Source organism: Egretta garzetta, unplaced genomic scaffold (genome assembly GCF_000687185.1).
Source record: "Egretta garzetta isolate BGI_Z169 unplaced genomic scaffold, ASM68718v1 scaffold209, whole genome shotgun sequence".
NCBI lineage: Eukaryota > Metazoa > Chordata > Aves > Pelecaniformes > Ardeidae > Egretta > Egretta garzetta.
The window spans coordinates 2,847,646-2,861,313 of NW_009260839.1; the positions used below are offsets into that span (position 1 = coordinate 2,847,646).

At 44.5% G+C, this 13,668-nt stretch overlaps 1 protein-coding gene across 3 annotated transcripts in view; it reads right to left on the bottom strand.

The window, feature by feature from the left end:
• Positions 1–13,668, bottom strand: part of HTR4 (5-hydroxytryptamine receptor 4) — a 98,050-nt gene that overhangs the window by 30,959 nt on the left and 53,423 nt on the right. The window contains exon 6 of one of the 3 annotated variants that reach the window (XM_035902454.1): positions 4,561–4,706. The exons of the other annotated variants lie outside the window; for them this stretch is intronic. Within the exon in view, the coding sequence (XP_035758347.1) occupies positions 4,577–4,706 (130 nt within the window). The 3' untranslated portion in view covers positions 4,561–4,576. Of the gene's footprint in view, positions 1–4,560; positions 4,707–13,668 lie in introns of those variants that run through there. 3 annotated transcript variants of the gene reach the window in all.

Sequence of the window (13,668 nt, forward strand, 5' to 3'; positions counted from 1 at the left end):
GCTGTCCCCGGCATCTTGCAGCCAGGAGACCGCCCTCTGTCTCCTGGGGTGGAACATACCAGCTGGGGTTTCTGCCTCTACCCCACCTATCCTAAGCTCTACATAACATGAGGCTTTCAGTTGTGTTACAATAAATACTGAACAGACACGGGCACAGCGCTGCAGTAATAAAAGAAAGGACTTACAGAGCATGTTCATGGTTAGACAGGAGCTGGTCTAATGCAGAAGAGCAGGAGGAGCTTGAAGACAGAGGAACAGACACTTTTAGTGCAGAGAGGAGGAAAGACAGACACAGTGAGGTAGTAAGGGGAGAAAGGAAAAAACAGAGGGATAGTTAATAGGAAAAAGCTTTCCAGCTAGACCCACATTAAACACCAAGAAGTTACGTTCCAATAGTGTCAAAGTTAGAGCTAGACCCCCAAACCTCCCTAAAGGGGAAACCCAATTTTTACACTAGTGGTGGTAACTGGGTTAGAACTGTATGAGCCATCAGGTGGAATCCATGGTTTTCATAAACCATTTTGGGAATACTTCAGCTTTTCAAGAATACCCTTTTCCTGTCTCACTAATACGGTTTTGGTCAGGAATGCTCTGCCTGAGCCCATTTTCCAGAAGCTCTTCAGCATTGCTCCAGGAGGGGATTTGGTAGCTATGTATTGTCTGCCTCCTACTAATTTCATGAGTACCATCAGCACTGTTTGGTCTGATTGAGGATCCTCTTTTGAGGAAGCCACCTGTATCTCTAAAGAAAATTCTAGGGAGTAGTAACTGGGTCACTTAATTTCTGCCCATGGTAATGGACATGTTCACTGCTAAGAAATTTGTTTTATGGAGGCGATGTGGAGCTGCCATAGATCCCTGGCTGGTGATCCTTGAGCCTTTGGACAGTTCTAGCATGCTGGAAATGTTGGGTCTGCTTTTTTAAGTACAGACAGGGAAGTAATAGTTGAGCTCATTGATTTTGTCAGACTGCAGTGCAGGAATATGGTAGTTATTTAATTTTTAGTGAAATTATAACTATACCTGGCTACTTGCCAGCCCCCAGTACTAACTTTGAAAATATATTGCTGTTGGCTGTGAACAAGGTAGTACTGGTCTCTCACCAATCCTCTGAAGCATAACAGAGAATTACCAGTGCCTTTTAATGCACTTAACAGCTGTAACTCCCATTCCCAGTCTTGCATTTTTCTCCTGACCAGCTGACAAGAGCCTGATAAAGTGCAAATGGAGAAGAAAAATTTCCTATATAAACAGCAGCAGTTCTGATGCGGAGAAGTTGAGAGCCTCTTAGACCTTTTCATAAATGGGGATTTCCTTGGATTTGATGGATTTGTTTGGTTTTTTCCCCATTGGCAAGGTGCCTGGAGATTTACAGGCAGACCTTGGTCCCTGTTGTAGATTTTGCTGTCACTGTTCTCTTCACCTGGGTTGCCCTAGGGATAAAACCCATCCTAATGCCCATGTATAGCACAGGACCTTGCTAAGTATTTCAACCAGTTGTATCCTCGGGGGGGAATCTTTAATTTCCTAGGATATAAAAAAAGCCATGCTGCAGTTGACAATTTTCTCTATTGAATAACTACCCTCGCTGTTAGAAATTTGTGCTGCCTTTTCAGTGCAAATGTTCTAGTTTTAGCTTCCAGTCACAGAATCCTCTTTTCACTGCCTTTTCTACTAAAGATTCTTTGATTGTCTTCTGGAAGCTTTGATTAAAGACCAGCTTTCCCCTTAAGCATCATCTGTGAATTTCTCACTGTAAGGCAGGCTTTCAAGTATTTCAGTTACTTTGTGCTTTGCTTCCCCTGAATTTTCTGATTTTTTTTTTCACGTTCCTGGTCTGGGTGCATCAGACCAGGCTATTTGACATGGTGTGGTCACAGGTTACACTGTAAAGAGGTCACTTCTTTATTTCTACTTGCTATTCCTTTCATTTCATCATTTGTGGACAGGAGAGAACCTTTCACCCTCCTGACCCATGGGTGTGCTGAGCTGCTGGGTTTGCGTTCAGCTGCCTGTCCCCGATTACTCACAAGCCTTGTCCTCTTCAGACCTGCACCTTCCCCTGAGACCCCTCTTACAAACAGCTCATGGGGATTGGAAAAGGGGACTCTGATCCTCCAACACCTGCCCAAAAAGGGAGTTTAGGAGAATTAAGAGAAGCAGGTAGCTGAAATCTAACTGTAGTGGAAAGAAGGCTACCTATGTTTGCCTTTCCAGCCTTGGGGGGGACTATCTCCACCCATATACTCGGGTCATTATAGCTATGTTTCCAAGGCCCTGAGCAGAAAGTCATGAGAAGTGAAGGTGGGGGGTTTATCCCATACTTATTAAAAACTCTAATTATGTAATGTAAAGTAAGGCCTTATTTCCCTGAGGTGTAGCAGATCCAGACCTTATTCAGCAACAATTATAAAAAATAAAAATACAATGATAAATAAAGCAGCATATATGGAAAGAGGAGCATGCAGTAGAAACTATTTGCCAAACAGAAAAGGACAGGACAAGTCAGGAAACACAAGGTCCTTTGCAGGTTTGAAGGTTTCACACGCTGTGGGGGACACAGAGGTTAGTGCAAAACACAAGTGACTTAGCAGGGCCACTGAACGATGAAGACAAGAACTAGGGCCAATTGTGAGAAGAAGGAAAAGATTTGCACAAATGGTTAACAGACCTGCCTTATTTTCTGCACTTCCTTGCTTTTTATTGAAATCTCTAGCTTAATAAGAGCCTTTTCCTTTCAGCTCAACAATACCCTTGTACTTCTGCATCTGTCTATCAAGCATCTTGAGAGCATCACACCAGGAGTTGCATGGTGTTTAGATCAGGGTTTCATTCTCCTGCTGCTGACTTAAAATGGAGGGGAGGCTTTGCAATGTGCCTGTGTGATATGTTTGATTGCAGAGCTGGAGTACCTGCAGAGCCCAGCTTCAGGCAGTTTGCTACCTTGCCTTCTGGAGGAGCTTGTCTTCACTGGCTTATCTGGGGCAAGAGGGGTGTCCCAGTGTAGGCACTTCACCAGCATGGCGGGGCTGCCTGCCCCAGGTAACCGCAGGCTCATGGCTGTCCCAGATCTCTGCCTGCCTCTACAGAAGAGACATGTTCCTGACACCCAAACACTGGGATATTGCTTGAGCTGCCTGTTTTTCCTCCCCTAAAAGCCAGTGAATTGGTTTAAGAGGCTGCAGTAGTGGTGTAAGTAGCATCAGTGGCAGTGACAGCATAATTAACAGCTGAAAATTATCCTGTTTGGGCACAAAAGCTTTGTAAGGCTAACGTAACCACAAGGGATGTCTCTCTGAGCTTGGTTATCTGTGCCATGGCTGGACAAAAACTGTGGCAACAGCAGCTGAGAATTTGTGTTGTGATGAAAGCAAATTTCAAGCATCTAAAAACTCAGCTGAATGAGACAACTTCCCTTATATCATGATAGTATAATTAATGTATGTTTGATGTTTCGGAGTGATATTCTAAAGACCAGTCTCTGTCCAGCTGCATCTCTGCTGCTTCCCAATATGTGTGTGTTTTACTTAAAGGCATGCATGGATTTTGCAGATCAGTGGGGATCTAATTGCCTCCGAAACACTCAGCACCCAGGTCTGTACTGAAAGCCAAATGGTGAAGCACTGCTGGAAATCAAAGCCTTTTTGTTTAGTCTGGGGTGCTGTGAAATACTTGCCTGTACAACTCTGTGCGTGCCTCCTGACTTCAGGTGCGATGCGCAGGCAAGGCAGGATGGCTCCGGAGCAGCACGACAGCCCGTACTGCGCAGCCATTAATTAAGCTGACAATAAGCCCAAGGTAAGCATACACAATTTTACAGCCAAATCTTCCAACCCGTGTGAACATGTGCACAGGGGAAAGAGAACGTTAAGGAAATTAATTTAGCCTACACCTTATTTTAAAGGATTTTTATGGGCTTGTTTTAAAATTAATTAAGAACAAAGATTCTTTCAAAACCAGAAAAAGAAATGGTGTGTAACTGAAGCGCATCATTCCCCTGAGTTCTTGGAGCTGGTTTTTTTTTTATGGATTCCTCTCTTGCATCCCATTTTCTTCATTTCCATGTGATCGCAGAAGCTGAAGGGGGCTGTGCTCAGCAAGGGAGCTCCAGGGATGCTGAGGGGCCGCAGAGGTGCATCTCCTTGCTGGGGGGGGTGGCTGTGACGCTGCCGAGGCAGAGCTGAACACATGTTCCCATCCTCTGCGCTGACAGCACCGAGCTATTGCTGGGCGCTGTGTTGTCGATGGTACGAAACGGAGCTCTTTGAAGATCTCTCGGTAACACTTCTTGAGGTGTCATTCGTAATTGCTTTCTTGCCTATGCAGGAGTTGCTTTATGCAGTTCTTGTCTCAAATATTGTATCAAAGTGTTATAAAGTGCTTTCACTGCTAATAAATACTAACTATGGTGCTATAAAAACTTGTCAAAAAAGAACCATAGGGCATGAATCTCACTGAATAAATTATATGTGCCTTTAATACATTAATATAAACTGTTACTGTTTCTGTGCCTTACCAGGCAGCTTACAGATCAGTCAACGATAAAATTATTCATACATAATATTAACATAAAATACTACCAGTTTCTTGATTTTTCTTTGGTACAAATACTTGAGTTTGCCTGTTTGGCTACACTCCATTTCATGTAGCAATGCTGCATCCTTCCATTCCTTCTAAAGTGACAAATCCATATTGTGTTTCCTTCACTTAAAAAAAAAAAATAATAGTGAATTACTGTGGTTTGCACTTAAACAGCCATTGCATGTCTTTCCAGAGGTGGCTTCACTTCGGTGCTGGAAAAAGCACTGGCAAGACTCAGACTTCTGGGAGACTTTGAGGCTGAAGGAATTGCTATACTTCATTTTGGAAGAGGTAAGGGTTTCAGAGCAGTATAATGCTTCACGTTATGTGATGTGTGTTGTAACACCAAGGCAAAGCACAAAAATGGAGAAAAAATATGATGGGATATAAGGGAATGTGAACTACCTTTTCTTTTTTCCCTTCATACAAGTAGGCGTATATGAAGATAAGCTAAATTCAGTCTAACATGCACGTATTTGTGTTGGATGATTTGGAAAGCAGTCCAGAAAGGGATTATTCTTTACAGCTGTGTTTCCCAAGCTATTTTGGACTGCCTCCTTCCAGGAGGGTGCGAAATGCAGGTGATGCCCTTGCAAAAGCCATGCCAATGCCTGGCTGATGCTATGGGTCATGCGTGTCCCTGCCTGTTTTCAGGTATAGGCAAGGTAACGCCCAGGTTAGTGACCAAGGGGTCAGGGATCCTTTGCAATGCTGAATCCTCCTGGGATTGAAGGAACTCAAGGCCAAAGCTCTTACTGGCTTCAAGAGGATCAACAGCTAACCTGGAAGAGCATCTCTGTGAACTAGAAGGAAGTTAATGATCTTGAAAGCAAATGCATCCAGCTGCACTTGGATTCATAGTAGAGGTAGCAGCATTTGCAGGTGGCTCAGGTGCCTGCGTGAGTCTCAGCGCATTCCCGCTGTGCGGGTGCATTCGATGTCGTTATTTAAGGAGGCTGCTGCAGGCAGGGATGGCTGCTGCCACAACATCTAACAAATACTGGCTTATACCTGATGTTCTTGCCAGGTAATAAATAGCACTTTATAGATAAAGCTAAGAGCTCTTTAGTACCATGTGCCTCTTCAGTGAAGTGCTGCGCTGTGTTTGATGGGCCTATGGAATAACACAAATCAGCAGCCTAATTAACATTCCTTCTGTTAAGTCTGCAAGAAATCTCTTCAAAGACTGTTAGTGACAGTGACACTTAGCAAGTGTCAGACAGAATGAATGCGCTTCCTTAAGGGACATGATTGACTTTGAAACTACTGGCTCAGTCACTGCCAAGGAAGGTTTCACAAAGCAAGACAGTTATTTTGACTTTTGTGAGGGAAAGCAGCCTCAGAGAAAAGGAAGAATGCGGGATGGACCACAGCAATGCTCCTCCTTTCCAGCACAGTACTGTGCAAGCAAGGAAGACCAATGCAGCTCAGCTGCATCCTAAGGATTGCTTTGTGCAAAACTCATTTTGAAACCTGTGCCTGTCATGTGTTTGTGTTTTCTGGAATTAAATTTAAAGAAAGTCCAGCTGAAGACTCCATGGTAGGAGTCCCTGACTCTGCTATATGTGGAAGCACACAAAGCTAAACTGAGCTTCTGCTAGACCTAGCTTGTGTTCCTCCCCTGATGAAAGAAAAAGATGAAAAATATCAGTGAGTCTAGCTGCTGCTTAACTCCTCACTCATTAATAGGCTAAACTTCTATTTTGCAGGAAGAAAGGAAAACTGTTGGAGCTGTCCTCTCAGAAGTCCCCACATTTTCTGCAGTGAAAGTATGAGATGGAGGCAATTCCAGCCAGCTCCGTACCTGACAGCGCTGATGCCATTTCTCCTCCAAGGTCAGAATGCCTCTGTGCTTGAGAGCTAATTTATAAACATTTTGCATAGAAAATGATGAATCTCACTTTGATCTAAGTATGACATCTGTGGAGGGAGTCGCCTGCCTCTTTATGACCAGATGTTTACATGTTATCACTCCCTCAGAATGATCCTTCAGAAAAAAAAATGCACATTTCTCCACAGACAGTGATGGCTGAGCCCCACTGTGGACTTATTGGTTACCATTGACACCAGGGATACCAGAAGAGACCTCTTAAGCTTCCAAAAGGTATTACTTCAAACAAATCAGTCCACTCTCAAACTTTGCTGATGGTCTGGAGCCCTGCAGCAGACTCCTGCCAGGGCATGGTTACAACCTCCCAGCATTGCTCAGGAAAGCTCCGAGCTTTTAATGTAGATCAGGACCTCGTAATACCCTTCAAATACCCTTCACACTTGGATCTCTTATGCTCACCTGCTGCCTCTGTCCATAAGAAGTTAAATTTGTACAAAATAGCAGATATTACTAGAAAAGTTCCCTCTAGCTGCACAGATTACAGCCAGGCTTTCCTCCTCCTGGCATCTCGTGGTACAATGAATTAGGCTTGATGTGGAGTGGGCTGCTCACATTTTCTGTGCTTCAGTGACCTCTTGGGAAGTTCATAGGTTATGAATTTGAAGTAGTGTTTACGGGTCAAACTCAAATATGAATTTGTAAAGTAGAGGGTCGTTAATTTGCTTTGTACTAACTACTTATGTAGATTTTGGGTATAAGATGCCAAGGATACATTTGGGAGAGAGGAATTTCTAGTAAAAGAATTAACTGGATGTAACAGGAGAAATTAAAGGCTTATTTTTAAAGAAGAAATGATTCTTAAAAACCACCTAATAGTGAAAGCTGTTAGAAATCATGAAAGTGTTCCCTGCAGAGGGTGAGGAATCTGCTTTGTCTCTGGAAATTTGAAAATAGACCTGGGACTCTGGCATGTGTCACTCACAGGTTCCCCCAGCCAGGAGTTGCTAATCTTGCATGTTAAGATATGACTACTCTTCTGATTAGAACATCTGCAAAATACAAAGGTTCGTAGTGAAATTATTCTTCAGATTATAGAATTTCAGATGGTTTGACATCAGTAGTAAGAAAATACATCCAGGTGTATCCCTGTGATGTAAGAAAAAGATGGCAGACATTAAGGAGCTTGTACATCTCAAAGGAGAGGACTACACTTTGTCACCAGTAAGAGAAAGGCAACATGCATGGTTCAGTGAGCTCTTTAAGCAAGAGAAATCATATAATTTAATCAGGATTAAATTAAGACATAGGGTCAAGGGGATAATCCAGAAAAGTCCCCCAATGATAGGGTTGTGATGAATGAAGGCATCATATGCCAGGTATAAATCTCATCGACAAAGATGCAACCATAAAGCAAAACATAGCAACAACAACTGAGGCGAGTTCCAAAACTGCCTCCTAAATCTAGGTACCTGAATTTTAAAAATGCTGTCTTCTGTGATGGATGACAGTAATGCTGGAGTAGCCTAGGATAGCCAAAGAACACAGAGTAATGCAGAAGTGAGGACTGGAGATCAGCAGCTAATGCTGTATGTAATGGTTGATGTAGTATTTGCAAGACATTATGTACTCCCAAAGGCAAACATCAAGAAATATTGCATCTTTACTGGTAACAAAACCAAAATAAAACCACATCTGTATCAATTCACAGGTCAGGTCATCTATTCAAGATGCAAACGCATACTGAGCAGCAGATGTTAGCAGCAACTCTAATCTTTGCAATGCAAAATAAATAAAAACAAAAACCTCAAAATGGCCAATTTACTGTTTTGAAATGTGCAGTTTAAGATGGAAAGACACAGCTGACTAAGAACTGAAATCAGGTGGAGAGCACTTGCAGACAGGCTCACAGCAGGCTGAGCAGGTACCCGAATTTGAAGCACGTGAACCAGGCAGGCTGGCACTAGCAGCTGCCCAGCAATCAGAAACACAGGCAATGGTTAAGGATCCAAAAAGTGGTGAAATGGTAAAAGGCAATCAAACCACAGCAGATGTGGTGAGAGCCCTTGACATCTTCCTGGAGGTATCAAAGAGCTGGCCAAAATGTCTTGCAAATAACAGGGCTCTTCTCTCCCACAGATACACCAAAGGCTTTAGAAGTGGTTTTACCTACAGCAACAGGGAAGCTTTTCACAGTGTGGGTTTACAGAGAAAGAGGCGGTGCATATAATGCTTGAATAAATTCTCCTACAGCAATCAGAAAGGAAGAGGTATTTAAAAATTAAAAAGAAAAAAGAAGTTAACCTAAAATTAAAATGCACTTAAACAATTAGCCCTCAGTTTGAGAGATGTCTGCTGCCACAATGAGTAATAGAATATAACATTAATTGCTTAGATTTATATAGCATTTCTTGCCCTAAGGCATGTGGAGCTCTTTGCAAATGCTGATATGTGTTGTCTAAAAACACTTTGATAAAACATATTAATCTCTGGAGAGGAGGGAAACAGCCCGACACATTCAGCACAGCTGTGCAAAGGTCTCAGCTGGGAGCTATGCCCTTGAAACAGAAGGGAAGTAGGTGGATAGTAAATTGTGATCCATAATAGAATTTATTCAGGTACCCAAATTAGTTTTAAACCCTGTTTTGGCCCTCTGGAATGAATGGAGAGAGTCCCAAAGGACTTGGAATCAGATTCAGTATGTCATTATGTATTATGAGGGTTGTATGTCTTTACCTAAATGTAATTGTTGAAGTTACATTCAGTTATTTAGGCGCTATGTTTTCAATAGGTCTGGGCCTTGCTGTGTAACAGGAGGAGCTGTGGAGCTCACAGGGAGCATGGTGCTGTCCAAGCAACGAGTCCCAGCTCCCGGTGCAATGGGCACTGGGCTCCTGATTACAGCTGGAAGGCACAAAACCTGCACACATCTCTCTCCACCTCATCACACCATTCCCAGCACCAGCTATTCAGCCTATCCTGTATTCCCAAACACAGGACACATTGCTGTGGAGAAGCTCAGCTAAATATCATTACATGAGAGAGAATTAATTTTTCAGCAGAAGCTTTCCGCTTTAGGTGTACAAACCTGAATAAATACCTAGCATAGTGTCATTGACTTGGGAAGCAGAGCTGGGATTAAATTAGGCAGTGCCATAGTGGTGTTCTGTACTGGTAAGGACTCAAGTGAAATCAGATTAGAGCTTTTCCCAAGAGATAATGTCCTGCTTTTTCATCAAGGCCTCCAAACCAATTAAAATTACCATTCAAATCACTTTGTGCAGAGCAGGAGCTGCTTGTTTGTACTGCCAGGAGACCTAGAAGGATGAAAAAGTAAATGCGTGGAAATCTAGCCCGTCTTTACTGAGAGAGTCCCACCAGACAGATGACTCTCCTATTTTTGTCATGCGCTCCCTTGCTGTTTCCTTGTACTATCTTTTGCAGGAGAGAGGAAAAGAAACTTTGAGGAAAGCTGCTGGACAGGAAGGAAGCAGATGGGAGAACGGCAGTAGGTGCTGAGGCTTTGCAGCAAGGGGGGCATTGCTGAAGCCCTTGGGAGAGCTGTCGGAGCTCTCCGGGGCTCCATATGGAAATTGTGTTCCTGTTCCAGGCCAGCAATTGCAAAATGCTGGGGATGTGCTGTTCATTATGAAAACTGTCTGTGCAAAGCAGAGAGAAATAAGAAGCAGTCATGCATGTAAAAGACCAGAGAGGTTTAATTGGAAAAGACAACAATTAATGTAAGTTACTTAAAGTTTCCATTTGAATCAGAGAGACAGTGAAGTGAAACCCAACAATAATTGCACAGAGAAGAAATGTTGACCTGCAGCAGGAATAGCCATCCCTGTGCCTTCTTCTCCTCTTCTACTTTTCCTAAGGGTCCCCTCCCTTCCAGCACCGTCCTCCGACAGCACCAGCGGGGCTACCGTCAGCTCGATCACTGCAAACTTCTGTAAACCAAGTTATTTCCCATTTTTCATAAACAATAAACAGATTAAAAGAGGCTTTGCACAGAGCAATGGGGCTGAGCCAGGGGTTTGGTTATGTAGGCTTTGCTGGTGTTACATAGAAAGGCTGAGCAGGGCGCAGGATGGTGGCAGGCAGCTCCTGGAGTTACTGGACTGAGCCCAGCTTCCCTGGATGCCCCATGGAATACAAAATCCCCACTGTTTCCATGAGAAGGGGCTCTTCCAGAAAACTCCAAATTATATGGGTCGTACTGCAACTGGGGAGCTACTGAACCAGGGGTTAGGTATCCCCTAGGGAGACATAAACCAGGGCAACGAGCAGCAAAGGTAAATCTCGGACCAGAAAGAAAGCCTTAACTGGGATCCTGCCCCACCAGGATACCTCAGTTGCCTTCATTACCCAAAGCACAAGTCATGCAATTAAAAATAGACAAAAATGAGTTGATATTTCAGTCACTTTCAAGCTCAAGGTGCCCTTCAGTGCCTTGGCTTCCCTACCAGAAACAAACCGATGCAGAAGAGAAGTTCTGATCTTGAATCTTGTATTAGGCCAAATAACAAAAAGGGGTTTATCTTGGCTCTAATCTCTTTTTCCAATATACAGACATATTGAAAGAGATTACCTTACTAAAATTGAAGGAAAATGTGGTATTTTAAAACCCTAATCCCCTCTTTCCTCTGTAAGAAATAAGATAAATCTCTTGATTTCACTCAGTACAATTACAAGAAGCTTTTCTCTTATCCAAAGTTCTCGGTTTCCTCTGGTGGGGCATTTTTTGAGCTGTGTCAGGCTTCAGTGTCCTGATTACTGGCGAGCCAGGTGTTTTTTGGGTGAAGGAAGGTACCAGCCTCCTCTGACATGGGGTGCAGTGCAGATGCCAGCATCGGCTTACCCGAGGGCAGGTGTCCCCGTGGGAGCCGGTTCGTACTGGGACGGCAGTTTGCTCTGGCGGTGGGAGTGGGGTGCAGTCAGCGGGGATTGGGGAAGGGGCGATGCACACAAACTGCCCAGCGTGACACCGGCAGCGCTTCATCATCCCAGGGAGCCCGGTGTGATGCTGAGCAGGGCGGGAGCCAAGGTCACCCCATGCCCTTTCCCTAGACTTTAACCTTTTTGCAGAAGAATTTTGAAGTGTCAAAAGAAAAAAAAAATCTTAAAACCATTCAGCTTTTAAATTTAGCACAGAGCCTTAGGAAAGAAAAAGCAGGGAAGGGGTGGGAGGAGGAACCTTATCCAGACTTCACAGATGACAGCTGAGAGAGAAATTAGTGTCTCGACTTCCTACCCTGGGGATAACCCAGCCTCACAAAAAGTCTATCGCATTTACAAATACAAAGAATGGCTTCAGCAGTAACTTTAGAAAACACCCACAATAAAAAATAAGCCCGCCCCCACGCAAGCTGGAGGTACACTGTATGTGGTGATGCCGGCGGTTGCTTCAGTAAGCACAGGCATGCTTTGCCTTCCCAAAACCACGACGGGGGCAGAATCTTAGACAGTGAGCACAGCTTCGGCGAGGCTCCTGACTACCATGTCTTGCCATAAGCTCCCATCCCCACACAGCTTTTCTGGCTTCAATTAATGGTGCAAATCCTGCTCTTTATTTTCCAGACTGTGCTGGAGCCTCCCTTCCTCTTTTGCAGTGCTTGGCCTTTGGGATTCTTTTTTTCTGATGTTTGGATTTTAAATGATGTGGGAAGCTGCTGGCACCTGCGAGCGTGGCGTTGCCTGCCCAGGGGTGTTTGTGCTGCAGGAGCCCCAAGGCAACACCACTGCACCCAACAGCCTGGCAGCTCTCAGCAGCTCCCGTTCCCTACCTCTCGGGGCGATGTTACGGTACGACAGAAAAAGCCTGGAGATGCGTTTGTGTCCCTGTTAAGTAAAAGGGGCCCAAACCGCCACTGGCTCCCGTTCGTGCACAGCTGCACGCGTGTGCGTGTTTCACTGGCTGAAGCAATCAGCCCGGCTGTATCGCTGGCCTTGGCTCCCTACCCTTTCTACCCACTTTTCATTTTTAACCCTTGCACTTCAACAGTGAGAAGAAAGCTGCTGGAGGAGAGCTGAGAAGGCCGAGTAGTCCAGGGCTTGGCGATGGGAGCATCACTGGAAGGTGGGTGCAGGTGACCAGCATGGGGAAGCGGCTGGACAGTGATGGAAGGAAAGGGAAGGAGCCCTTTTACTGTAGCTTCCTACCAGCCTGGCTGTGGCTGCTTTGCCCTCTGCAAATCCCCATGTGTGCTGCCATGCTGGATGTATGCCCTGGCCATTGCAAGGGCTTTGGCCCAGGGTGGATTCAGCCTCTGTGGGCACCACAGCAGCTGCCCGGAGGAGCTTCGTGTGCTGCCACAGGGTGCCCCGTGCGTTCACCTATGTGCAGAAGTCAGGAGGTAGCTACAGAAGTACACGTATCTTCAGATGAGGGAGACAGGAAAGGAGGGACAAGGCAGTTGTGCAGATGATGATACCCCATCTTTTAGTTTGCAGATGCCGGTTTGATGCTGCGCAGAACAACACATGGCCAAGCCCTTTGCCATGTGTGCAACTCTCTGTTTTTATGGTGATAACTTCTGCCGCTGTGGAACATTGAAATTCCCAGCCCCAAGGGCTTCTCTGCTCTTGCAGCCTGCCTAGCAGAGCGTACCGTCGTGCCCCGCGCTGCCTGACTCAGCCCGTGTCGCCTGTTTGAGCTACCATGAACCTCCTGGTATTTATAGCGCTCTGTGTTCTGCTCGTGATCCTTCACAACTCCCAGTCACAGTATTTGCGAATGTTATGCTAGAAGGCTGTTACTGTGGAGAAGACTGATGCCAAGTTGTAAAATCATGCCAGGGAAGTTGGAACATAAGTTTAATTGTAAATATTGGCAAAAGCTTCATAAAAAAAATTACAAGAAGGCTCCTCCAAGAAATTATAAACCTCTTTTTTTAGTTGTTATTGAGTCTAACGATCTCCTATATTTTTACAGAATACCTTTTTAGGCTTGCAGCTATAGAAATTTCAGTGAAAATCAAATTATCTCTTGACTAAGATTAACAACATCAGCAACGGGGAAGACCTAGTAAGTGCCATACTCTAATCCCCCAGTCTGAGCCTTTTCCCTGATACAAGATTGTCCCCCTGTACTATTTTTAACTACTTTGTCCTGTCTAGATTTAACTGGCAGAATGAGATGAGATATCTGTATGTACTGTACAATGCTATCACATACCCACTCTGGAAAAGAAACTGGGAAATAGGAGCAAAGGCACAACAGATATGTATTTAGAGAAGTAGGGGAGGTTATTCCAAGG